Here is a 25,587-nt window from a genome sequence, read left to right as displayed (position 1 = left end):
TGAAGTTGCAACTGTCTCTACCGATATCTAGATTTTCATTTGATTCAAGTTCACTGATTACTGCTTGTCTCTTGCGTTATTTACCCGCAGGAAGCCTTACAAACACCTCAGAAAATCAGTCCTCAAAGTCCTGGAAAGCCTCTCTAATTTCCCCCATCACCTTTCCCACGCCATCATAAGTGCAACGCACAACTTCCATATCCGGTGCCTGCTGGCCTTCATCTTGGCCGCTTTGGGGCCCCTCAACTTCCCCTGAAGTTGTTGCAGGATGCTCGATTGACAGATCCCAGAAGACCACCAGGAAGCCTCCCTCATTCTCGTTCCAGAGCTCTGGTGGCCGGTCAATGATGATGATGACTCGACGCCAGTCACTTCGAGGCCAATCCACGTGGTTGATGAGTCGCGAAATGTGCAAAGTATCATCGGCGTGCTCCCGTGACGCAATTTCAGCACGGGCATGTGCTCTGCACTTCTCGATTCTCTCCTCGGTAGATGCGTCCACGGCAAGCGGCATGGCCCAGAGGTCAATGCGATCGTGGAAATCAAATCCAATTCTCCAGCGCGCTCTGAATGTCTCTTCGTGGACCTTCTTAGCTCGGGTTTTCAGATGGTCCGGGTTGGCAGACAAAAGCGTTGTGTCGTATATCTGATAAGACATTTTCGGGCGCGTTTGTCCATCCTCATCGTCCGAATCGGAGTCTGAGAGCGGTCGCGCATATTTTTCGGGTACTGGCAGCCTCACAGCACGTCGCCAGGCGGTAATGCAGGGCGTGTTATCATGGCTGGGCATTTCCTCAATGACGTATTGCAAAAGAGCTTTGCGGGGCGCCTTGCCGCCTGTAGATGCTCTTCTGGTGGGAGTTTGGGGCATGTTTGTTGTTGAATGGAACTTTCAAGATGCTCTTCGAGAAGAACTGAGGCAAAAGAAAAAAAGGGCGGAGTTATTTGAGGAGAGAATTGGGAGACGCGGGTATTTCATTTGATCGATGAGAAAAAGGAGGGGCCTTGTTGGTGCTGTGCCTCATTGTCTCGGGCGTGTGTCCAAGGTACCTGGTACTGATGGTAAAAATAGATAAGGCAACTTACCTGTGGACCCAGTAGGCATTCAATCTTCAGGTATCGCCGAAAGGTCCCAACAGCAATAACACGGGCTGTGCATTGTCATGTTCAAACCTCACCCTCCGAATGACTGCCTAGTACGCTATTCTTGGATTGAGTCAATTCGTCGAGATTTGCGCAGCCACTGATGATATGCATTACTGCCCTCAACCAAACACGTCAATAGCTCCACAAGACGACGACTCGTCGCCACGAAGTCCGCCAATCAAGAAGTTCATCACAACCCATGGTCCTCGAGATCACAACATAGTAGTTGTCATATCGCAAATGTAGAACTTAGAAATTGCACGTAGGCCAAGGTCTAAACCAAGAGTTACAACCTTTGGAGGAAATTTCCCAAGTGTGCAGTCAAAGTATTAGATCTCGACACGTTCAACTTTACGTGCGTACTTTCTCTCAGACTAGGTCACTGGGTACTTGCGGAAGGCTCAATCATCTACTTGAGTCTAGTGTTCACCTTTGGTCTGATAGTGAAAGTGCATTATGTCATAGGCCTTTGTGCCGGAGGTCTCCAGAGTTTACCCTCCACGTCATATCTTGTATACAATGTGCTGGGACTGCTTCTTCTCTCAAGGCTTTCGTCCGTAGATGTTGTACCTAAATCGATGAGCAATAGTCATCAAGGGTAGATGAGCGACTCACATTGGCCAGTACGCGTGAATGGATCTGTTTTTCAAATCCTTTCGCACTTGCATGAGCAAAATCTGGACCTCCGCCCTTTTCCAGTTATGAGCTCTGGTCAAAGGCGCCATAGCGAACGATTCAAATCCATCATTGAAGTTGTCGTTGGCCCACATGCCTAGCTCCTTATATTTAGGATCCCTCGGCCAAGTGTTCGTCGGCCACTTGTGCACATGTATTTTTACGTCGACAAAACCGGCATTTTGAAGAACTTGCACGAGAGGCGGGACTTCCTGGTAAGGGCGTCCGAATATCTCAGCAGCTTCCCCCAACAATCTGGTGCATTGTGTTATGGCAGAGTCTGGCTTGAGAGTCCCATCGTCGGAGCGCGCATGAAGGTCGAGTTCAACCAGTTCAACGTACCTACCAGGAGTGAGGTTACTAGGGACGCTGAGATCAGTACTCTTTGGGTCAACGACCAAACAACTGGTTCTGCAGAGCCGAGGTTATACGACTCACTTGAAGATCTTCGTCGCGAAATCTGGCCAGTTCGCAATGGACGCGTTCATAAAGCGACTGTGGATGTAATCAAACGGTTGTGACCAGTTCCAATCCTCATTGAGATCATCGACTTCGAACCACACGTTGGGTGGCACCCTTGCTCAGTCAGCATCGGAAACTAAACTTTGAATTGTGCCCGAGGAAATATGCGACCTTGGAAGAAGGACGCACTCACGTATCTGACATTGTTGGCGAGAGGTCAAACCCTATAACCTGAAGCTGGAGTCAGCACTGGAATTATGAGGTACGTGAAAGAGACTTATTTCCCTCAGCATCCGGATGTTCTTCTCCGAAATCAATGGCCCAAATTCCAGTACCTGTACCAACATCGAGGACACGCATGGCCCTAGAGTTGGAATGGTTGGCCGGCGCAAGTCCCAAGCGGTTATCGAGGGTGAGAAGACAAAGATGGTGTTGTAAGTCTGAAGCCTCTATAAGCACACCTCGCGAAAGAAGTGACTGTACCAAGCTTACCAAGCCGTTCATTTTCTTTGTCGTCGTTTGGAGCATGATAACCTTCAGAACTCAGTTGCTGAACAATACGTAGTTTTGATGCGCAGAAATGTCACACACGTCCGTCTTTGTACTTGTGGTACGTTCGGCCATTCTCGACCCGAAATTCACGAATCGAGTCAGTCAGACTGTAGCTCGAAGATGCGACCCTCTGAATTGCATTGGTTAGAATAAGTGAATTGAGCAAGGTCCAGGGGATTCGTGTACTTCCCACTTCCCAAGAGCCGTCTTCCGAAGACTGTGGCCACGACGGATCAGCATCAAGTCAGTGAAAGTTTGGGTGTGATGTTCCATTTACCCCATCGACAGCCAATTCGATTTGATTCATTGCTTGAGTAGGAACTTCGGTGGTGTCGGTGCTCATTATGTTGTTGTTGGTGTCCATTACTGAATGCCACATCGAGAATGATGAGCAAGACAAGAAGGGAAGAAGAAATTAAAGCCAACTGATCCAGCTTAAAGCAATTTATTCAAGCTTATCTAATCTACCACCCCTGTTCCTCAAGCAAGCGAGTTACGCCGGTTTCCAACCAACAAGCCGTTGGATCCTCATTGACAAAACGTGCGCTGTTGGTTGTCCTGCATGTTGCCCTTGGCGGATGTGTTCCGCCTGCAGCCTCCCAAAGCGTACCTCAAAGTCCGCCAATACTCCGCTGTTCCACCAATATTGTAAATAGATAAATAAGACAAGCCAATCCACAGGCCTCGCTTGATACCAGGGTCCGAGAATCAGCGTTGCAAGCACTTTCTTCAATTCCGGCTGGCCTCCACCAGGTGTATTCCATTGACGAAGTCTCCACAATAATAGATACGAAGACCCAACCACTGACCTAACTACAATATGGCGGTATTCAATTCTGAACCTCGAAAGTACGGCATTGTCGTGCTCGGAGCTTCTGGCTTCACCGGTACGATGGTATGCACACACATGGCGGCCCATTTTCCCACCAACCTCAAATGGTCAGTCGCCGGCCGGTCACAAGAGCGTCTCGAAAGGCTGGCAGCTAAATTGAGAAAAGAATATCCCGATCGAGTGCAGCCAGGTGAGGCATCCGGGTGCCCTGATTTTGCTAGGCTAGTGGGAATGCTAATTCGCAACTAGACCTTGAAATTGTCGAACCAGACGATGCTAAGACACTCGGGGAGGTGATCGGAAGAGCGAAGGTGTGCATCAGCAGTGTCGTCTATGCGGTTGACGGAGATCCAATCATTGAGGCGTGCATCGACCAGCGGACCGACTATGTTGACTGGTTTGTGATGTCCGTTGCTTCTTCAAATGGTATCTAACAGCGAACACTAGTGCCGGTGTTCCCACTCTTGTCCACGACTGGGTCACCAAATATCATGAGCAAGCTGAGGCAAACGGCGTTGCGGTAGGTGGCGTCCCCACCTGACTTTTCATGACAGACAACATCAACGTATCGACTGACCGGCATCGCAAATAGCTGATTCATTCTTGCGGCGCCATGACTGGAGAAATGGATCTTTTCGCCATCCATGCCTGCCGCGAACTCAAACAGAAATGGTCGGCACGAATGGGGAAGATGACGCTGCGAGTTGATGATCTTGAGTAAGCCCACAGTCTGATGCAATCTGGTTGATGGGGTCTTATGCTAATTGAGCGTAACCTACAGCCCTAATGTAAGCGGCGGCACCATGCGAACGATGCTGTCATTTGCGAGCGGAGGCCCGAAAGCAATCGCGACGGCTGGTCACCCGTCCCTGCTGACGCCGATTCCTTACACGAAACCCATCGAGGCGGTCCACGGAATCCACACGCATCCCGTGCTTGGATTACTGACACTCTCTTCGCCGCCGGGCGACCAAGTGCGCACCCTCATCAATAGATCTTGGGGTCTCCTGGGCGGTCCCGAAGGCAGCTGGGGTCCCAACTTCCAGTACAACGAGTACGAGAGGGCGCAGTCGTATGTGGGCGCCGTCTTCAACTTGATCCGCTGCTATATTATTCTCACCTTGTTCTCGTGGGTGCAGTATCCCTGGTTTTACAATTTGCTGATGCGCACCGCACCGGACTTGGGTATCGGCCCGTCTGAAGAGCAGATCAAGAGTTTGCCTTTCACTGCGGCAGCTTTCGTTGAGGCCGACCCCGCAGAGGAGAAGAATCGTGGGAAGGGGTGTGTCATCAAGTTGAGATACAACGAGGGAAACTACCCCTTCGCTGCCATGCTCATGGCTCAGGCAGGCGCCACACTGTTGTACGATAGGAACTTGTCAGCGGGTATTAAAGGCGGATGTCTGACGGCTGGGGTGTTAGGCCCGGACTTTGTGGAGAGGGCAAGGCAGGGAGGTCTCCAGATCGAGACCACCATCGTTGAAAATTTCAAGCTTTGAGATGATTCTCTATGATCTATCGCGTCTTTCCATGTAGCAATAGTATTGGCAATTCATACGTTATCATACATTCTTTCTTCGCTATCTATTCTGCTGCATTTTGAAATGAATGCATCGTTCTTAATGTATGCTTACCGTTACGTGTGCTACCTCGGCGCCAACGTTACCAGCCTCTAATGTCACTTGGTCTGATAGGAATTCAGGAGAGCTTCTGCCATCTGAGATATGCAAAAAGAATTCAGTAAGTCTATGGAAAAGGCACTGCTGTACGCGCTACCTATGTTTTATATACACAAAGAATGGTCAATGTCAACCCGGGCTACGGTCCGCCTCCATTCACTTTAGGTTTCGCAGGTGTACTCCATCGTCAAGTTCACATGCGGGACACCCTCAAAGTCTGCAGGCACCGCATAGGAAATATTGTAGTACCAGTGATTTCTCAGCTGATCACCATACGAGATAGGCAACTTCTCCAATCCAGGCGCAGAGACGTTGACGTTTAAGCATGGCAATTCCTCCAAGCCGGTAATAGACTTGCCTCCCAGAGTCCATGATGGGGGGATTCCGGAAAGGGCAAAGGTGAAGATATCAGAGCCTTCCTGAGTCTTGTTTGGGTATGAGATGCTCAAAAAATTCTCACTCGCGACGGCCTTAATCGTCGAAGCAGAAGGATAGAGCAGGAAGAAGCCAACCAGGGGCCACGGCTTATGCGAAGGGTCCGAAGCCCAATGCGCAATGGCCGGCACAAATTGATCTCCTCGGTTCTCTGTCTCAGCGAGCTGCTGTCCGCCGATCATGAGAGGTCCACTGATCCAGGATGTGGTGGTGCGAGTGACGTCAGTGTCCAGCTCTTCCTTGATATGCCGTGTGAGGCTTCGTGACCCCGTCCAGGAGCCCTTGGACTTGAGAGCAGCTGCGGTACTGTTTGAAATGTGCTTCGCGACCGTCTCTGCAACCAAGGAGATTGCCGCACCCTGTGCAGCATCGTACATCAAGTCTCCTTCTCCCAAAAGAGGCTGTGGACCGTACTCGCGGCCAAATACAGACCACCAGTACATGGGGAGAATGGACGAATACTTTGTCATGTCGCGGGTGTATGCCCGGTCATACGGACCGACGAGATTGCCGAGATACGGGTTGTAGTGCTCCGCAATATCTTTCCACAACTCCGTCAAGATGAACTCGGCGTTCTTGGTCAGGGTGGCGTTGCGGGGTCCGTAAGCGATGTTTGCAGCCAGAGCCCAGACATCCATGCCGTAGTAGTTTGGGGCGTTGTACTCGCCGAGGGTGTTAGACCCGTTGGACTTGAAGAGCTCTAGAAGCTCGCTCCCTTGAGTGTTGGCGAAGTTGGTGAAGGCAGAATTTTGACGACGGGCGCCGATCCAGCCGACTGTAAGGGCGCGCATGAGACCTGGGTTAGAGTAGCGAAGAATGAGGTTGTCGCCATCGGGGTAGCTGCCGTTACGTCTCATAGCCCCGACGGCTTGGATTTCGAGAGCGTCTTCAATTTTCTTGACGAGATCCGCGCCAAGGAGGTCGGAATAGAGCTCCACATCTTGCACAAGTTGTGTTCTACATTGCTCTTAGCTGCCGTTGGCATCGTGGGATTCGTGATTTTATAGAACTTACCCAATAAACTCTCTCCAGTTCGGATCGTATGTAGTCTAGAACCAGGTGAGCAGATACGCCGTCAATGGCTCCACGGACCCAACTTACATAAATCTTTGGTGGATAGAGTGTGGAGTTGGGAGTTGGGTCCGGCTCATCAGGCGAGAGCTTAAATGTTCCATACCACGCTGACTCAAAATCCGACGTCATTTGGCACCGAAGACTGCGCTCGGAATTAGTCAAAAGAATAATAAAAAAAAGACCAAATGAGTTTCTTACATATTCTGAATTGCTGCCTTTGCGTTTTCCACGTCGTTTCCCTCATTGCGATGCAGCAAGCCCGCCGTGTACCAGGCAGTAAACCTGTTAGACCACGGTCCCTTGTCGGGGTAGAAGATCGCAGCGTACGACTGGTCCCATCTAGCGTCCTGGACCCCCATGGAGTAGTCAAACAAACTTTGAGCACCTGTGGTAGTGTAAGTCAAATTGAATGTCTTTCACCATTTGCGCAATCCTTACTGGCTGACAACTTGGGCTTGCTGGCGGCGTTGACCCCCAGCGTCGCGCCGGAGGTCAAGAGTGAAGCGACGGCCAATTTGAGATGCATCGTGCCCAACAAACCGTACTTTTGCGAGGAAGATTCTTGGCAAGGAATCCCATTACGTCTAGGCCGCTTTCTCTACCTATATATCCTCATACTGACAATACCCCTTGCCATAACTCGCCATGAGGACCACGCGTTCGATGCCGCTATATCCCCTAGTCTGGGGAATCAACAAGGCCATCGTCATGAACCCCTCACGCCAACCTCCGCACTGCTATGCTGTCTTCTCTCACAGAAAGGTCCGCCAATCAAAGATACCAATCCCAGCTTGCCCAGGACCCGGTCCGAACCGGGCCGGAGACCGGTGGACCATCTCCGGCCCCCGGGCAAGGTTACATACCCCAACTTGGGAGAGAAGCCGCTGCGCTAGTGAGCTGAGCTCAAGCGGGGTCACGAGTGACCATTTTGCGGGGGAGAGACCGCATGCTGGCCGGGGATAGTGGCACCATGGTCCATGGAGGATAAACAGGATAAACATCGGACTGGGGCTTTTCCCACAGGCGGGCCAGTGGTTGTTGGTGATATCTGGCCGTATCAGGTGCTGATAGATATCATTGCCGGACGATATTTCCGCACCCCTGAGAGGTCACGTTACGCATGGCATATCGCCCGCGATACCTGATTCGGAAGGCTTTCGCCCGATAAACTGCCCTCGGCACCGATAGCTATTGCCGACAACGTGAGGGATTCCCCAACCCCGCTGGTATCTCCTGACCTGACCTCTGTTGGCTCGATCTGGCGCGTATGGGCAAAACCCCCGAGCGGCCTGAGCCCGACAGATTGGATCGTGTGAGAGCCGGCCCGGAGGTTGGCCGGGCTTGTTGGTGCTGATATCGGTACCCGAGGAAAGCGTGTTTGTTTCTCGGGTTGTTATCTCTTCGGGTCCGTCAAATATTAACATCGCCATTCCCGGGTACTCGGAGCTCGCGTGAGTCGCATTCTAGTTCTGTTCATTTCTGGAAGATCGCAACCATGGCGAAGGGTCCAACATCGTCAGTAGAGCCAGGCGGCATCCCCGTGACTGTCGATGCGGCGATTGCGAAGAACAGAGGATCGCTGAAATGGCTTTCCAACCCGGGTATTGTCAAGCTGAATTGTATCCTTGTCCTATCATTGGTATCGAGTTACGCGACCGGTTATGACGGATCGATGATGAATGGACTGCAGTCCTTGGACACATGGCAGCAGTCTTTCAACAACCCGGATGCCCAACAGTTAGGACTGTAAGTTTGCTCGGGAATGCGTGCCCCAGCGTAGTTGCTGATAAGCTGTCATCAGATTAAATGCGATCCAGAACGTTGGACAACTGGTGGCCCTTCCCTTCTGCGCTTGGTTCTGCGATCGCTTCGGCCGCAAGCCTGCCCTCCTCTTCAGTGCTTCCATTCTCCTCATTGGTGTGGCATTGCAAGGCGCATCACAAAATGTCGGCATGTTCATCGCAGCCCGTGGAGTTCTCGGATTTGGTCTCGCGCTCAACATCACCGCCGCACCTCTCATGATCATGGAATTGGCCTACCCATCCCAACGTGCCCCTCTCGTCAGTATCTACAACTCTCTATGGGGCCTCGGTGCCCTATCGGCGGCGTGGATTACCTTTGGCACCTTCAGAATCGGCAACACATGGGCATGGCGCATTCCTTCGATCCTTCAGGGAGTGTCTAGCATCGTTCAATTGGGTCTCTGCTTCTTCATAGAAGAGTCACCAAGATGGCTGATTTCGAAGGAACGAGATGCCGAGGCCGAGGCTCTTATTGTCAAGTATCATGCGAATGGAGACCCAACAGATCTGGTAGTTCCGTTGGAGATGGAGGAAATTAGGACGGCCTTGCGACTCGAAGCTGAGGCCTCGCGATCGACATCGTACATGTCTTTTTTCCAGACTCCCGGAAACCGTCGGCGCTTCTTCATCATCCTGGCAGTTGGGTTCTTCTCTCAATGGTATGCCCCTTTTCTCGCCAAACTCCACGTGGAAAAACAACTTGACTGACATTCAAATCTAGGTCCGGTAACGGTCTCATTTCGTACTATCTCAGTCTGATCCTCAACTCCATCGGCTACACCTCCCAAGATACCCAGACTCTCATCAACGCATTGATGACTCTTTGGGGTATGATCTGGGGTCTCATCGCGTCGTTCCTCGTCAACCGCTTCCGCCGTCGCACAATGTTCCTTGCCTCGACTCTGGGCGCTTTGGCTTGCTACGTTACCTGGACAGCTCTGCAGGCCACCTACGAACAACAAACCGACCTTACGGGCAGTGGGTCACCAGGCCTCGCCAAGGGCGTCTTGGCCATGATCTTCTTGTACAACGTCGTCTTCAACATGGGCTGGGGTGCTCTGCAGGTGACTTATGTCGTCGAGATTCTGCCCTTCAATCTCCGAGCAAAGGGCCTGGTTCTTTACAACCTGTTCGTTGCCTTGGCCCTCATCTTTAACCAGTACGCCAACCCAGTGGGTGTCACGAACTCGAAGTGGAAGTACTACATCACTTACGATGTCTGGCTGGCGTTCGAGGCCGTGGTGGTGTACTTCCTGTTCGTCGAGACGGGCAAGATGAGCTTGGAGGAGACGGCTGTCATCTTGGATGGTAACGAGGATAGGTTGACGGACGAGGTCGCCCGTAAGACGGAGAAGTTTGTGATCGAAACTCACGAGAACGTCGCAGAGCATGATGCTCGAAGTGAGATTAAGGCTTGAATTTGGGCAGCACGTGATGGTAGCTAAGCTGGTTTTTGATTGTATTGAGTACTGCATATTCGATGCTGTGTCTAAGGAAACGACATCGTTTGTTGTTAAAACGATATGACTGCAATCGTCCTTCTCATCCTCTCTCTCGTTATTTCTCCTGTCGCCTATGTTATCACCTCTCTCGACACTTTTAGCCATTAATGTTGTCGATGTAACTGGGTCCGCTTGGGGCGGTTCTTTGTATTTGTTTGAGAATCTGCGTTAGTTATACAAGGATAGTAATCCCTTTGTTCTCCGTTCGTCGCAAGCAGCTGGGGGTGGTTCTTCGTATTCATTGAAGGGTTAGCGTTGTTGATATTTAGGCTGTTCTGTTTCCCCCGGTCATCGCAAGCAGCTGGGAAGTTAGTAATCTTGGGATGACTACTTATGCCTTGATACCTTCGGCCATTGATGCAGTCAACGTAACTCGGTTAGCTGGTGTTGGTTTTTTGCATAGGTTGTGACAATGTCCGAGACACAGCCGCCAGTGACGCTCAGTTGATCATCATCTGACCTTGGTGTTTTCCAGCCCTACGCCTCTCTTATTCGGCGCAGGTAGTAGCCCCCTAAAGATTGCGTCTGAAACAATTGACTTCAAGGCAAAAATGGAATTCCGAATGATCGCCTTTGGATAGTCGGCCCAAGGTGTGGTTGCAATGAGGCAGAGGGGCAGACGGGAGGTTGAAAGGATACTGGGTTATGGATGCTGCAGCCAGCGTCTAGTGAAATCCCCAGAGCGAAAGCTCGCGCCTTCTGCCGCTTGTGCTTGTTATTCCTACTACTCTTACTAGTCCTACTGCTCAAGTTGCCCTTGCTTCCCTACTTATACTCTTCGAGGCCCCTTTACCTGCTTACTTACTCTTCTTATCCACGCCTAGAGGGAAGATTATTTTCTTATCTATTTCATCTCCTGCAGTTCGTCGACTGAGCACAGATGAGCACGAAGTCACGGATTCGTACGTCAACCTTTCCAGGACCCCGAAGCGGAAACGAATCTGCGCTCCTGTACGTCGTCAGGGGTTCGCTCCGCATGGAGCCTATTCCATCCTGACCCTCATGTAATTCTCCGTCTCATACGGCAGTCAAGAAGGTCCGCCTGCAGGTGGTAACCCGCTGTGCGAAAGCGTAAATGAAAGCTTAGAACAGTAGAAGGTAGCATACCCGTAAGCTCTGGAGTCTAAGGCCCTTGTATAAAAGAAAGCTCCCTGTATGAGTGAGCTCATGGTGTGACTCTACGGCACTTGCTACCCCTTGGACTTTCAAGGTGTCATTCCGGCTTCCGGAGATCTCTTGGTGTGGGACTCGCTCGCTGTGACAGCACCACATGCTCGACCGGCATTAGCCGACAGAAAGTCAACTATGACGGCCCGCGCCGATCAGTCAGTCAAGTTTTCGGGTGCGTGCTCAATCGCTCTATTTGCTAATATGAATAGATTGCTTCGATGGCCAACATCCAATGTTTACTGATCAAGTCAAAGTTGGATCATGACCCCGTCTTTGTCAATACCATGAGGACAATGAGAAGCTCGACGAATGAGATTGTAGCCATGGCATGGTTTTGTCGTAAGATGGTTCTGAGTGATAATCTATGATTTGTGTGATGAAAATCGTACTGCCTGAAAGACGATGCGAGCGATCGGGGCAGTGGGGTAGGATGACGCTGGCGACGAGGGTGTATTGCGTCTTCCTGATAATCTTCAGTAGAGGTTCTAACGCCATTCGAGGCTTTTCGACATCATTGATAACGGCTCCCAGGTTCATCTCATCATTCGTTCCAACCTGTCAAGCTTTGCGATGGCCCGATGGTGGTCCATGTCTGTTCCGGAGATCCGGCGCGTTCCTGCATCGGTGTCTCCGCCAAGCTCGCAATCTCCAGGGGTCAGCAGTGCTCGATGCAAGGCATCTATTGCAACTTTTATCTTTTTTACCGCGATAAGAGCTTTGCAGTGCCCAATCTTCTCTATCAGCTCTCAATGGCGCGATATTGCGTGATTGAAGCTACCATCAAAGACCAGCTTCCATCAAGGGCAGTCCCCGTTCGACCCTGGTCCGTTCATGTGAGCAATATGCATATTTTCATGTCTAATTTCGCTCCTCGAACCTCTTTCGCCGCCAAGCTCTATCCATGGTTTACCCCGCATGCTCCTCGGCTCTTCCCCATTGGATCGCACCCCAATGACACCTTGAGCTCCCCTCGGTTCTTCGGTGGAACATCTGCGGGACCTGCAGTCCGGCTCAATTGCCCCGTCAGGGAGGTGGTCAACATTGGACGGTTGGACCCTTTCCCCGTCTCCTTTCCTCCGCCATCGGTGCAATTGTACCGAACTGGCCAAGCCTTTGGGGAAAGCTCCCCCTCCCTCACCCAAAATTACGTCGAAGCTTGGTGTTGCTCGTGCCTAGCTTCAGGTTGGTCAACGGCGGCTCGAAGAGGAACGACTCAGCAACCCTCTTGACCGCAATCTAAGCTGCAGATCTAGCGGCAGGGCAGCGTAGCATCTAGCACCTGTGCGGGCGACTTGCCGAGAAAGATGGAGCGGAGAGATGGCATCATCAGATTGGGAAGTCGCGTCGGGCCAAGTCCTGGGCGCAATGGTCCGTCCCAGGCGTGACTTCGAGATCACCGTGCCGGATGATGCGATCTCGAGGCAGTGCTGCGGGCCAAGACCTGACTACGGTGACGGATGACATATAATTCGCACCCCATTGTCCCGATGCTCGAGTCGTGTCATTGAATAGGAACGCGACAGCCGCATCTCTTCATTCCAGAAGCAGCGGCATCCAGTCACTCGTTCGCTGTTACAGTCTCAAAGCCCAAGGATGTCTCGACTCGTCCTCGGCCTCGTGGCCCTCACCGGCCTCCTCGGCTCGGCTGACGCCCAGAACAGCACCGCAAGCAGCGCCAACGTCAAGTGGCTCGGTCGCACGCCTTCATACAACTCTGGCACGACGTTCGGTCTTCCCTGGGCCAAGGGCAAGCACTACCCCAACTCGACCGAGTTCACCATCTCCAGCGGCGGCCCGTTGCAGTCGTGGGTGACGGCCTACTGGCCCGACGGCTCCATCAAGTGGTCCGCCCACGCGATCCCCGAGTCCGATACGATCCTCGACGAGTACACCGTCAGCGCGTCATCCGCAAACTCGACGGCTCGATTCTCCCGTGCGAAGAGACAGTCCAACAGCGGTCTTACCGTGACGGACTCATCCGATGTCGTGAGCGTCGACACCGGCAAGCTTGCCATCACCTTCCCCAAGTCAGGCAATGCAGTCGTCAGCGAGATCAAGACTGCCTCCGGCAAGGTCATCGGCCAGAACGGCAAGCTGGTCCTGCACTCGCAGTCTGGTGTTGAGGACTACGCTGAGGCCAAGGGTCAATCCGGGATTAACTACTTCAACTTCGAGAGCAACATCGAAGAGGTCACCGTTAGCAAGGACAACACCGCGCGAGCTCTTGTCACTGTCCGCGGCAAGCACCAGGCGGCCGACGGCGGTCATGATGATTGGCTTCCCTTCATTCTGCGCTTCTACACCTACGCCAACTCCGAGGCGGTGCGCATCGTTCACACGGTAGTCTACGATGGCAAGGCCGAGGAGGACTTCATTTCCGGTCTCGGTATCCGATTCGAGGTTCCTCTTGAGGGAGAAGAGCAATACAACCGCCACGTCAGAATCTCTGGTGTCGATGGAGGTTTGCTCAGCGAGGCCGTCCAAGGTATTACTGGACTGCGCAGAGACCCCGGCGCTCAGGTCCGAACCGACCAGTTCGAGGGCACCGAGCTCGCCGACCCTGCGACGTGGGACCAGAGAGTCACGACTAGACTTCACTGGATCCCCACCTGGAGCGACTACAGCTTGACCCAACTGTCCCCCGATGGCTTCACCTTGAAGAAGCGCACCAAGGCCGGCCAAGGATGGATCAACATCCCTGGCGGCACTCGTGCCGGCGGTCTTGCGTACCTTGGCGGTGCTACCAAGGGTGGTCTTGCCGTCGGCCTGCGCAACTTCTGGAAGCGCTACCCTACTGGTATCGATATCACCAACGCCGCTACCGAGAAGGGTGAAATTACGATCTGGATCTACAGCCCTAACGCCCCTCCTCTGGATCTTCGTCCCTTCCACGATGGTCTTGGGCAAGAGGACTACGCCGACCAACTCGATGCTCTCGAGATCACCTACGAGGACTACGAGCCCGGCTTCAACAACCCCTACGGCATCGCTCGTACTAACGAGATCTTCTTATACGGCTTCGAGCAGACCCCCAACCGAACCCTGCTGTCCGACTTGACCGACCACACCAACAACCCTCCCGTCCTCTTTGGCGAATCCGAGTACCTCGCCGAGACCAAGGCCATCGGCACCTACTGGGCTCCTCCCGTCGCCAACCCCAACGCCCAGGCTGCCAAGATTGAAGACCACCTCGACTTCCTGTTCAAATTCTACGAGGGCCAGGTCGAGCAGCGCAAGTGGTACGGCTTCTGGGACCACGGCGACTTCATCCACGCCTACGACACCGACCGTCACCAGTGGCGCTACGACGTCGGTGGCTACGCCTGGGACAACTCGGAGCTTTCTCCTGATCTGTTCTTCTGGAACTACTTCCTGCGCACCGGACGCGAGGATGTTTACCGGTTTGCTGAGGCTCAGGTCCGCCACACTGGCGAGGTTGACGTCTACCACCTAGGCGACCTCAAGGGTCTCGGTACTCGCCACGGTGTGCAGCACTGGGGTGACAGCGCCAAGCAAGCTCGCATCTCGACTCCCCAGTACCGCAAGGTCTTCTACTACGTCTCTGGAGGTGATGAGCGTGTTGGCGAACTCATTGAGGAGCTTCTCGACACCGACAAGACCTATGGTGTCCTCGACCCTAACCGTAAGGTCCGCACCGACGGCTGGGTTCCCACTCCCAATGCGTCTGTCGCTGTTGGTCTCGGAACTGACTGGTCCGCCCTTGCGGCCGGTTGGCTCATTGAATGGGAGCGTCGTGGCCCTCGCTGGGAGGAAGCCCGCACCAAGCTTGTCAACACCGCCGCAAGTATCGCCAAGCTCAAGAACGGCTTCGTCACCGGCTCTGGTCTGTACAGCATCGCCAACGGCACCCTCGGTCCACCCCCTGCGGACCCCAACAACGAGGGTCTTGTCGCTGTCTCCCACCTGTCCGCCGTCTTCGGTCTTCTCGAGGTCGTCGCCGAATTCATCGAGCATGCCGGTGAGGAAGTCCCCGAGGGTTTCGAGGCTGCTTGGTATGACTACTCGTACTACTACGGCGCCGGCGCAGCTGAGCAGACGGCCCGCTACGGCAAGTCTTTCGGCAGCCTCAACCTCAAGCAGGGTCACTCTCGTCTCACTGCTTACGCTGCGCATCGCCACGACAACGCGACGTTGGCTGCTCGCGCATGGAATGAGTTCTTCAACACTGACGGTTTCAAGGAGTCGTCGCCTTGGAGCACTGTCCACTTCAACGGTAGCGCAGTTCTGACTCCTATTGATGAGGCTGCTTGGGTTTCTACCAATGATGCGGCGTTGTATGGATTGGCCTCGATTATCAACCTTGCTCTTGTGGGAGAGTACCTTAGTTAGAGCATATAAGCTTTTCATTGAAGCTTTTCAAGATTGCTTCACATTTCATGTACAAATTACCTTTACTTCAGTTACATACAACAATACTATGGTTCGCAAAGCCCTTTTGTCAAGTGCCGTTACCTAGGTATGTAGTGTGAAGATAGGTTTCCTTGTGGTACTCTTCATGGTATACCAGTGATGAACTTCGGATTCGGAACATTGATGGTATCTCAATTGAAAGAGTCCTTCACAATTGTCTGGTTCTGCGACTGATGTGGACTTGAGGTCTCACCCTGATGGTTTGGTCCCGCTTCTTGACTCAACCTTGACTCACTCAGGAGCTCAATCCAGACCTTGGCCACTCCCAAGGTATCTCCGTTCGCTCTCTCGCTCCTTTATCATTGGAAAAGATGTCCTGTTCAAGATTTCTCCAGCACTTGACGCAGCTTTTGGTAATTTGGAAACTTCGCGCTTTTTTTCCTGCCTCAGAAGGCAATCAACTTTCACAATAACACAACAACGCCTTGCGTAGGCACCCATCGCGAAATCATGGACGACTTAGATATTCTTGCCGAGCTGGAGGAGATGGCCAGGACCTCCCTGGTTCTGGACGAGCCAGAGAATGCCGAACCTCTCCCCGCCGATGTCACGCATCACCAACGCGACATGGACCTCGAGGTCCCTCCTGAGATACTCAACCACGTCCCTCAGCACCCAAAGTTCGGTAAAGCGAAGTATCTCGTCAAGCTCGAGAATCCGATTCATTCACCCCAGATTGTCCATCGTTTGGGATGTATTACCATGCCACAGGAGGTATTCACAGCGACCGACGAAGATGGAGACACCACCAAGTTCTGCAAAATTGGAGAGGAGTCGAAGTTCCACATCTTGCAGCACTTCCTCCAGGCCAAGGCTCGTTTTCAACCTACCATCATCAGATACAACGTGGCCGACAAGGACCTTCTGAAGACCTCAATCTACCCAACTCTTGGATACGACGCGACGCTCCCGCAGAACCGCATCACCGGCGACGACGACAAGAGGCTCCTGCCTGCTCAGAACGAGTATCCGGTATGGTACTTCTTCTACGGAACGCTTGCGGACCCCGACGTCCTTCGGGAGCAACTGGGCGTGGAGCCAGACTATCGCGAGGCATCAATCAAGAATGGTAGTTTAAAGACATGGGGTGGAAAGTACAAGGCGCTTGTCGATGCGCTAGACGCCAAGGCGCCGCCTGTGAAGGGAAAAGCTTTTCAGGTCATGAACAGGGAGGTAGAGGAAACGCTTCGGACTTATGAGACGGACAAGTATGAGGTTACGAGATGCTTGATTGAGATGGCGGATTCTATTGAGGAGGTCAGAGGCTTGACGTTCCGGTTTGCTGGGGAGGCGGATGAGGCAGAGCAGTGAAATTCAAATAGCTGCAACCAGAGATTTACTTATTTCTACGCAATGCCTGTGTCCCACAGTGGAATAGAGTTCTTGCCGGCGTCATTCAAAGTTAGCTGTACGCGTGCTTTATCGAGGATCAACTTAACAGGAGGGTTGACACTGTGTTTCCGGAAACTTTCGAGTACTTTGCTAACGCTAGTATATCGGTAATGCTTCACTACTTGACGATTTCAGCCACAGCAGAATGAAGCGCTCTGGCTGGCTTGAAACCCTTTGCATGGTAATTGCTTTAGATCAGAGCTTGCTAACTACAGTCATAGCAGCTTCTTAGCTGGAACATGGGATAGTGTACGCGCATTCCGTTGGATGGTAGCTTTCTGCATCCAATACGGAGATTATGATGTCAAGTTTGCTTATGCCGCTGATATCAACTTGCGTCTCAGCATTTGCCTGCACATTTGCCATCATCCAATGTTTAATGTAGGTGATGTGTGTTGGGAAACCTATGGGGGCAGGGTCTCGAATTAGATTTTGTGGCCCTCGAATACCTAGGTACTCATATGGGTACCTGAAAGACGCAAATCAACTTCGGGAAAGAAGGAGAGAGGCGATGTCTTCACATTACTTTGGTTGTGTCTAAACCTGTACCTTGGTCAAAATCAAGCTTTGTGGGGAAGGCTCAGCAGAGCCACCCTGGGTGGGAAAAGCTGGGAAAGGGACCCGGACTTCGAAAGAAATTATTCTGGAACCGACGTAAAATCCCTACTCTTATTCGCTACAACTTGCTCCACACAGCCTGAAGAGCGAGCAAGCGCCAAAAGAAGTTTAGCTTTTGGGAGATTTAGCATGCGGGGAAGGCTCAGCAGTCATCACATAGTCGCCAAGCTGGGAAGCGGACCCGGACTTCGAAAGAAATTATTCTGGAATTGACATTAAATCCCTATTCTTATTCGTCAAAGCTTGCTCCACACTGCCTTAAGCGAGAGCAATTTGACTCATCGGAGATTCAGTATCCCCGAACACGCCTTGCATAGTAGTCAGACCATGGTGATTGGTAACCGATGGACGCTAGGCAACCCACCCCGCTGGGCTAGTGGTATTGAATACGGCGTCCCATATGCGCGAACCATGCGGACTATTGCGGTCCTAGAAAGCACGAAGAAGGGACAGGTAACCAGTTGGCCTGTTATTCGAGTCAGCCTACTAGAGTCGTACCTAGGTTATGAGCAGCCCAACCAACGACAACGCGTGTTAGAATTCTCCATGTCACCAACCAGGTATTGTGCACATTTATCAGCTACTTAGATATTGTCAGCTACTTACATGTTGTCAGCTTTTAGGGAAAGGGGCGGGAAGCGGCGGGGGATTTGACAGATCAGCCTCGCATGTAGTGTATCATCCAAACTTGACCAGACGCCCCGTTTCTGAAAACGTCGTGGTCGCAAAATGCAGAATACCAGGCTTGCTCGGATCATTGATATCGCATAGCAATTCCCGGCCCTCAACGCTGATGCAATTGATCTCATTGCGATCTCTTCTCGGTACCGACTGGAGCACTCATAGATCTCAGGTAAATGTCTTGTCGAATTGGTGTGAAGTCTCACGAGTGAAAGCTAGACTACCTTAAGCTGCGGCAACTCAAGTTGCCAACTGTGATGTGCGGCATTGAGCCCCAAGTTGCGAAGCCAGGTGGCTTTTCAATGTATCTGCCCTCGAGAAGCTCCTTCCACAGCCCCATGCAGTACCATCCGGCATGACTCTCCTACAATGATACTTGCCTTCACCATGTGACTTGCGATGTCGTGTCAGATCGCTTAGTCGAACAAATGTCTTCTTGCACTCACTTTCCCTCTCGATGTAATCGCACTCATATGGACGATAGGTAGAATGTGAACGCTCATGCGATTCCATGTTGAATCGTTTGGTGAACGTCTTTGAACAGATCGGGCACTTGTATTCTGATTTTTGCCTCTTGGCTTTAGGTTCGCTGGCTTGTTGCTTCGGTGGCGGAACGGCAATATTGATCGTTGCCAGGTCGGTGTTTTCTGATTCTGACTCTGATCCTGACTCTGACGTTGACGTCTCTACGGGAGAAACTGGCCAAGATGACCCCTCTGAGACTTGAATTGGCTTTCTGAGCTCCTCTTGAGTTGGGAAATCCAAGATGGAAGTAGTGTCGTCTTCAACACCATGCGTATTTCGCATATGTATTTCGAGATCTCTAGCAGTCGCCACACCGATAGCCGATGTCGGGCAGCCCTCGAGTATGCAGACAAAAGGTCTCAGGTGCTTTTCCATATGGAGATTTCTCAAATGGTTTGACATGAATCCCATTTCGAAGAAGTGACAGCTCGGTCTGGAGCACTTGAAGATATTTTTGCCAAAGAACTTCTCTAATAGTGCAGCAGTCTCTGAAGTTGGGTTGTGCGAAGCCAGAACCTCGATACGCTGGCGGACCTGTTGTAGAATATCAAATAGGTCGAGAGCAGTTTCTTCGGAATGCATCTCCTCAAATGTCGTCAAATGCTTCCGAGTCGACAGAAACGCCTGCGACAACTGATCAAAGAACGGGAATTTTTCGAAGAACTGCCACCTTCGTCTGCGCCTTTTGAGAAAAAGTGAAGTTACCGTAGGGCTGGTGAAGTGAAGGTCAAGGAGACAATCCAAGGATTCGGCAAGTTCGTTTCCGAGTGTGCTATTATACTGGAGGAACTCCAATGCGGATTCGAGATGTCGGGGCCAGTGAAGGACTGCGTACTCTAAAAAGTTATAATGACCTTGTAAAGTAAGTCCATCGATATTGACCAGCGGAAGTTGACATCCCGACAGGTTTAGATAGTTCACACATTTAATTGTGAACTTGATTTCCTCTTTGGATGGATTCACGTATCCCTTCCGAGTAAGAAACCTGGCATTTAAGTAGCGGGTCAGAGAGTGCCTCTACTTCCCCTCATGGAGACACAACGATTTCCAGTAGGGATGGAGACTTACTGCTTGGCTGTCAGATGGACCAATTCGACGGTTCCAGTTTCGTCTTCCTCCACAAGTGAGCCGCAGATATCCTTCGGGCCATCCCGGAAAGAATACCGATCTAGGTTGACAGCTTGTGCCTCGAGGTCGATTGATCTGGCAGTCTGGATCTCGCACCATTTCAACGGTCTCTTGGCACAAACAATCCAGCCAAGTAGCAGAAGGCAGTAATCTGTTTTGCCTTTACTGGGTGCGTGGCTAGAAAGCCTGACCATGATGCGCCCGTATCTTGATGCAGTTAGGTAAAACGTGACCAAATTCCAAGAAAAAGCAGGTAAACCAACGCTTCATCGATCGCTTGTGGAAATGTGTTCGGTTGTAGTTCCTCGTACAGATCGTCAAGGGAGGCTTGCTCATACAAATTTTCGCAAATCAACTTCGCAAGTAGAAACATTCCTTTGTCGGGTCAGCATGTGAAGAACAGCAGTTTCTACAAAAGCCCATCTTCATACACACCTCCACAGACATTTGGCACTCTTTGTGCGATTGAATCCCGCTCCTCGTCTTGTAGTCTAAACCTCTCTTGTATTACGAGCGCCCAGCGCGCTGAAAACTGAGAAATATCGTCCAGAGTATCGCTGGTCCGTATTTTCAAGGTCGACAGGTCACCCAAGGCTGATCTAGTGATTCTATCGTCTTGACTAACGAACATACAGCGCATCTGATCCGGATTCGATTGTGGTTGATCTTCGACTAGTTTCCGAAACCATCGAGTGATGGCCTTTGTCTCTTCTGGTCGACATTCGTCAATGCCATCGAGTATTATATACACACTCGATGTGTTTTTGATACCGGTCTCAAGTAATTCTTCTAGATCCGAGATCGTGCTGAGAGTGGCTTCGGTGCGTGTTGAGTATTTGTCGTTGAAATAATACAAAAGCTCTGGATTCTGCTCCAACAACTGGAGAAGCAGCCTTCGCCCAATGGCGACAAAATTATCTTTTTCCGAGTTGTCAGCCTTACAATAAAAGTAAAGAACAGTTGGTTTATGGCTTAAAGCCCGCGCTTCTTCGACGACCATGGAGGCCAGGACAGTTTTTCCTGCGCCCGGGATGCCGTTGATCCAGAGCAAAGTCGGAATACTTGGAAACGGCCCAAACCATCTGTTAAACTCCGGCTTGGATAGGAGCCATCTGCCCGAACTTGGTGCACTAGATCGAATTTTGAGCAACTTGGCATGGTCGTTCTTGACGTTCGCACCTAAGTCTGCTCCCTGTAGCCATCCAATGATCCGCTCTCTCATATCACATTCCCTGTCGCTGCGTTGCTGGACTTTTCGTTCCGTCTCTAATTCTCGTGATCTTCTTGCTTGCGCAAGAGTTGTTTCGCTAAGAATCAATAGCTTGTGCTGGTCTATGTTGTGAATCAAATCCGAGAATTTGGTTTTGTACGTTTTCCACGTCGCGTGGTAGATCTGTTTCAGCACTGATAAATGTCAGTTGTGACATAATTCATCCAGAACGACATGGCTCAGCTGGGCGATGCACGGTTTTCTAGAACTATAGGCTTACTTGGTTGTTGGAAGTACTTGAATGCCTCGTAGTGAAAATCCAGAACATCTCTGTAAACATCGACGAGAACTTCAGCCATACATTTGTCATTTGGGAAGAGGTCTGAAGTTTGGGGAAGAAGACGAAGTGTTTTACCAAGCTGCTGGTACGTATCCAAGAGCTCGCTGAATGCATTTGAAAATGTATCGCCGATCAGGAGCAGAAGCTTCCACGGCCCCTTCGACACAATTAGCTACGACCAGTCGAGTTCGCTCTGAGATCACACAATGATGATTATTAGTGCCTGGACGACATTTTGCTTACCCAAAGAAAAGCGAGAACTTCTGACGTTTGACAAAATACATCAATAACCTTTCCAAATTGATTCATAGCCTCTATGAATCCCTTTAGCTTCGTCATGTTTTGTTGCCGTCTTCCTTTGTGGAGTCTGGTCTGAAGAGCATCGATTTCATTCTTGAACTCATGTTCTGTTGAAAACTTGAAATACTCCGTTTCTCGCGGTTTAAGTCGAGATTTGAATGACTTAAGTTCCTCGTCAAATAGGTTTGGGATTGGTGCTGAGCTGGTCGCCCCATTGAATGGCGGCGTGGTGGTATCGTTAGCCATCTGGAGCCTCTAGAGGTACGTCGCTGAGGCGTGCATTTCTCATGGCAGGCCAAGGAAGAAAGAGAAACGGTCAATTGCGACAATTTGTCCGGGGCATTATAAACCTAATATTCCCGCAGTCGACTTTCAGTCCTGCAGGTGTGATAGGACGGCATGCTGTGTGGGGATTAATTGTGCTGGGTCGCCTGATGGCGCCCAAGGCGAACAAGGCGTCCTTCGGTTGCCTGGAGAGAAAAAGAAACGGCCTCGCTAGCCTTGATCAGTACCCCGCTTCAAAGGTCCGATATGATGTGCCCAACCCCTCTGCCACACGTACCGTTCGGCTGGCCAAGAAAGCCACCTCTGCACTTGAACTGGACCAAAATGGCTTCAAAACGAACTTGGTCAACATTTAAGAACGATTCTTATTCATATGCCCCTTGTTGGCCCGAAAACACTGCTTCAGGCGCCGTTCGGCAAAAGTCTAAAGTATGGCAAAACAGTGCTGTGGAAGACCAGCGGACTTCTGCGCTTATGAACCCAGCGAACGACCCCGTTCAACATGTCTGCTTTGGCAGTGTGCGTCGCCTCCGTACCAGACAGAGGATTCCGTTATATACTAAAATTCTACAGATCATCGGGGTTAAAAGTTCGCTTCAAGGAAACCCTGAAGAGTCGTGGCAACTACGTCCAGACTCAACTGCTGTCCTCGATGTCCGTGCTATCGGCTCCTATTTCGGCGTGTATTCCGAGGATACACTCCTTGGAATACTGTCTAAGAAGATTTGCGAGCTTATATCAAAGCTCAAAGGGGCTCACATGCAACGATGCCAAGCGACTGTCACATTTCAACAATGGACGACAGCCCTACAAGAATGGAAAAGGGGGTATGAAACGCCAGTATTGGAGATCGAGCTAATAATCTACGGCCCGAAAGTGGATGCCCAAAACATCGGAGAAACACTTTCAAAGTATAACGTTACCCTTCAACTGCCGAACGTTGACCTTCAAGAAACAAAGTACTACAATCCGCACTACCTAGAAATCAGTCGTTCTTCCGAGGAAGACATGTTGTATAACGGACATGTCTCATTAGGTGGCTCAGACACGAAAGAAAGCACGGAAGAAACGACTTCAACGAATGTCAATATGTCTGCAGAGCTATCCCGGATTCTCGACTCCCTGTCTCACAAGGGGGTTCTTCGCGAACAAATGGCGAATGAACGAATCAAAAGTCAACTTCTTCCGTGAGTTGATGCAAATGCGCGCAGCCCCGTGGAAGTTTCAACCATTATTCATACGATTTTAGACACCAAAAAAGCGCCATTGACTTTGTACTTCGCACCGAGACAGGGGGACTGCCCCAGAACCTTCGCATGTGGCGTTACATTGATATGGGAGAAGATTCGCAGTATGTCACCTCTCCACTAGGTTCCGTAATTACCCGTTAAATGACAGAATTCACTGCTAGTTATCAGCATATCATCACCGGATCTAAGTCTGAACTACCACAGGAAGCAAAAGGTGGCATAATCGCCGACGAGATGGGTCTAGGGAAGTCCCTAGTAATGCTTTCGATCATAGCAGGTTCCTTAGATCGAGCGGCGAAGCATGCGATGTGGCCCAAGACGGACTCAAACTTCAAGGACGCAACCCACTCTGGCGCTACGCTCGTAGTGGTTCCATCCCCCTGTGCGTTATTTGAGACTTCTTTATATGGACTAGAGTGCTGATGGCTGGCACAGTGTTGATTAACAACTGGATCGCGGAAGTTCGAACGTACGTTTCGTTCAGAATGTGTTGCTTATGTATGAACTTGACAGAAGTGATTCTAACACAACTTCAAGACACGTCTACCCCGGTAATTTGACATTTTACAAATACCATGGTTACAAGCGAAAAGATTCTCCGCAAGAACTGCTTGAATCCCACATTGTTTTCTCAACGTATGCTACCATCGCAGCTGAAACTAGCCAGCAGTCCTCCCCACTGGCTGCGATTCAGTGGTTTCGTATAATCTTGGATGAAGGTATGTGGCCCCTAAGCAATGTCTCATGTATGTGGGCGTTCAAGCAAGACTTATCGTGTATGGGTAGCGCACGACATTCGAAGTCGAACAACGCAGCAGTTCCAAGCCTTAAGTGGTCTCAGAGCAGAACATCGATGGTGTCTCACGGGAACGCCCATTCAAAACAGCTTGGAAGATCTTGGATCACTCATGACGTTTCTCAGAGTCCCGGCTTTCGAAAACCCTGCAACATTCAGGCACTTTATCTCAAACCCATGCAAGTCGTCGTCTAGAGAAAGCTTCCAGGCGTTGAAGACCCTTCTCTCCTCCATTTGCTTGCGCAGAACCAGAGAAGTCATCAATCTTCCCGAACCCGTTGAGGAAAGCAGAGTTCTTGAACTCACCGATGTGGAACGTGAACAATACCATTCTATCATTGAAGAAAGCCGACAGATGATCCAGACAGCAGTCAGCATGCGTGGAAGAATTCAACATAACACAGCAGCCCTGCAGTTACTTCTCCGACTGCGGTTATTTTGCAATAACGGCAAAGCTACTTTCATGCCGTCCGCAAGTAGCAGAGGGATAACGATGGATCCGTACGAGTTGCTTACATATCTCCAGCAGACTGACGACGCAGTTTGCGTCTTTTGCCACCGGGATATATACAGCATTGTCAAGAAGAATAACGTAGACAATGACTGCGGCATTCAGATCAAAGGATGCGTGCATTTGGTTTGTGGCGGTTGTATGCCGCAGTACCATGCAGGGAAATCCCAATGCCCAAATTGCTCATCTGAAAAGCAAGAAGACAGGCCGAACCACCAGGATAGCATTTTGACCCAAGAAGGAGAGTACCTTTCGGGCTCAGATGTACACACGGTTTATTCAACAAAGCTCCAAGCGTTTTTGCATGACCTGCAACATGACTATCACAGCCATGGTCACAGTAAAAAGAGGTAACAGAAACAACCCTACCCAACAGTTTGTGGATTAGCAGACGGTCGTTAAAAAGCACGCAGTATTGTATTCTCATCGTGGAAAAAGTCACTTGACCTCGCAAGTGACTTACTTGCGTCCAATGGAATTCAGTCTTACTGTATTCATGGGTCTTTACCAATGTCAGCGCGAGCGAAACTACTCAAACACTTTCATTCCCCCTTGGGAGCAAATGTGCTTCTGATGACTTTAGGTACAGGCGGTGTCGGGTAAGTTTTCCACACAATTCATACCCAGATGTAGACGTTGACTGAGAAGCAAGATTGAACTTGGCGAATGCATCCAGGATTTATCTCCTAGAGCCCCAATGGAATCCATCTATTGAGCTTCAGGCTATTGGCCGAGCCTGCCGGCTGGGTCAGGAACAGGAAGTGAGGATCATAAGATATATCATGAAGGGG

At 50.9% G+C, this 25,587-nt stretch overlaps 8 protein-coding genes across 8 annotated transcripts; 4 read left to right on the top strand and 4 right to left on the bottom strand.

Annotated features, from left to right (window-relative positions):
- Window positions 1-115: 115 nt before the first annotated feature.
- CGCS363_v002536 (uncharacterized protein) lies at window positions 116-871 on the bottom strand (the record flags this gene model as incomplete). Its single annotated transcript, XM_036634385.1, has 1 exon — window positions 116-871. The coding sequence occupies one exon, from the start codon at window positions 869-871 to the stop codon at window positions 116-118; it is 756 nt and encodes a 251-aa protein (XP_036499639.1).
- Window positions 872-1,688: 817 nt separating this feature from the next.
- tdiE-3 (putative methyltransferase tdiE) lies at window positions 1,689-2,487 on the bottom strand (the record flags this gene model as incomplete). Its single annotated transcript, XM_036634384.1, has 4 exons — window positions 1,689-1,716; window positions 1,762-2,181; window positions 2,260-2,397; window positions 2,477-2,487. 4 exons carry the CDS (start codon window positions 2,485-2,487, stop codon window positions 1,689-1,691), a joined length of 597 nt encoding a protein of 198 aa, XP_036499638.1.
- A 1,168-nt stretch (window positions 2,488-3,655) lies between these two features.
- Window positions 3,656-5,166, top strand: CGCS363_v002534 (putative trans-acting enoyl reductase; the record flags this gene model as incomplete). The annotated part of the gene is made up of 5 exons (XM_036634383.1): window positions 3,656-3,722; window positions 3,917-4,064; window positions 4,115-4,187; window positions 4,260-4,384; window positions 4,449-5,166. The coding sequence occupies 5 exons, from the start codon at window positions 3,656-3,658 to the stop codon at window positions 5,164-5,166; spliced, it is 1,131 nt and encodes a 376-aa protein (XP_036499195.1).
- Window positions 5,167-5,507: 341 nt separating this feature from the next.
- On the bottom strand, window positions 5,508-7,381 carry CGCS363_v002533 (uncharacterized protein; the record flags this gene model as incomplete). Its single annotated transcript, XM_036634382.1, has 5 exons — window positions 5,508-6,738; window positions 6,796-6,830; window positions 6,883-6,997; window positions 7,054-7,240; window positions 7,294-7,381. The coding sequence occupies 5 exons, from the start codon at window positions 7,379-7,381 to the stop codon at window positions 5,508-5,510; spliced, it is 1,656 nt and encodes a 551-aa protein (XP_036499642.1).
- Window positions 7,382-8,350: 969 nt separating this feature from the next.
- CGCS363_v002532 (Lactose permease) lies at window positions 8,351-10,075 on the top strand (the record flags this gene model as incomplete). The annotated part of the gene is made up of 3 exons (XM_036634381.1): window positions 8,351-8,601; window positions 8,657-9,316; window positions 9,379-10,075. The coding sequence occupies 3 exons, from the start codon at window positions 8,351-8,353 to the stop codon at window positions 10,073-10,075; spliced, it is 1,608 nt and encodes a 535-aa protein (XP_036499641.1).
- Window positions 10,076-12,922: 2,847 nt separating this feature from the next.
- yetA-0 (Uncharacterized protein) lies at window positions 12,923-15,679 on the top strand (the record flags this gene model as incomplete). The annotated part of the gene is made up of 1 exon (XM_036634380.1): window positions 12,923-15,679. The coding sequence occupies one exon, from the start codon at window positions 12,923-12,925 to the stop codon at window positions 15,677-15,679; it is 2,757 nt and encodes a 918-aa protein (XP_036499206.1).
- A 531-nt stretch (window positions 15,680-16,210) lies between these two features.
- CGCS363_v002530 (uncharacterized protein) lies at window positions 16,211-17,071 on the top strand (the record flags this gene model as incomplete). The annotated part of the gene is made up of 1 exon (XM_036634379.1): window positions 16,211-17,071. The coding sequence occupies one exon, from the start codon at window positions 16,211-16,213 to the stop codon at window positions 17,069-17,071; it is 861 nt and encodes a 286-aa protein (XP_036500404.1).
- Window positions 17,072-20,040: 2,969 nt separating this feature from the next.
- On the bottom strand, window positions 20,041-21,673 carry CGCS363_v002529 (Vegetative incompatibility protein HET-E-1; the record flags this gene model as incomplete). The annotated part of the gene is made up of 4 exons (XM_036634378.1): window positions 20,041-20,311; window positions 20,368-20,479; window positions 20,540-21,508; window positions 21,595-21,673. The coding sequence occupies 4 exons, from the start codon at window positions 21,671-21,673 to the stop codon at window positions 20,041-20,043; spliced, it is 1,431 nt and encodes a 476-aa protein (XP_036500604.1).
- Between the last annotated feature and the right edge of the window lie 3,914 nt (window positions 21,674-25,587).

The sequence above is a fragment of the Colletotrichum siamense genome (genome assembly GCF_013390195.1).
Source record: "Colletotrichum siamense strain Cg363 chromosome Unknown KSG_Cg363_contig02, whole genome shotgun sequence".
NCBI classification, from domain to species: Eukaryota; Fungi; Ascomycota; class Sordariomycetes; order Glomerellales; family Glomerellaceae; genus Colletotrichum; species Colletotrichum siamense.
Note: the sequence above shows the minus strand (reverse complement) of the source record. Positions and strands in the feature narration are given on the sequence as shown.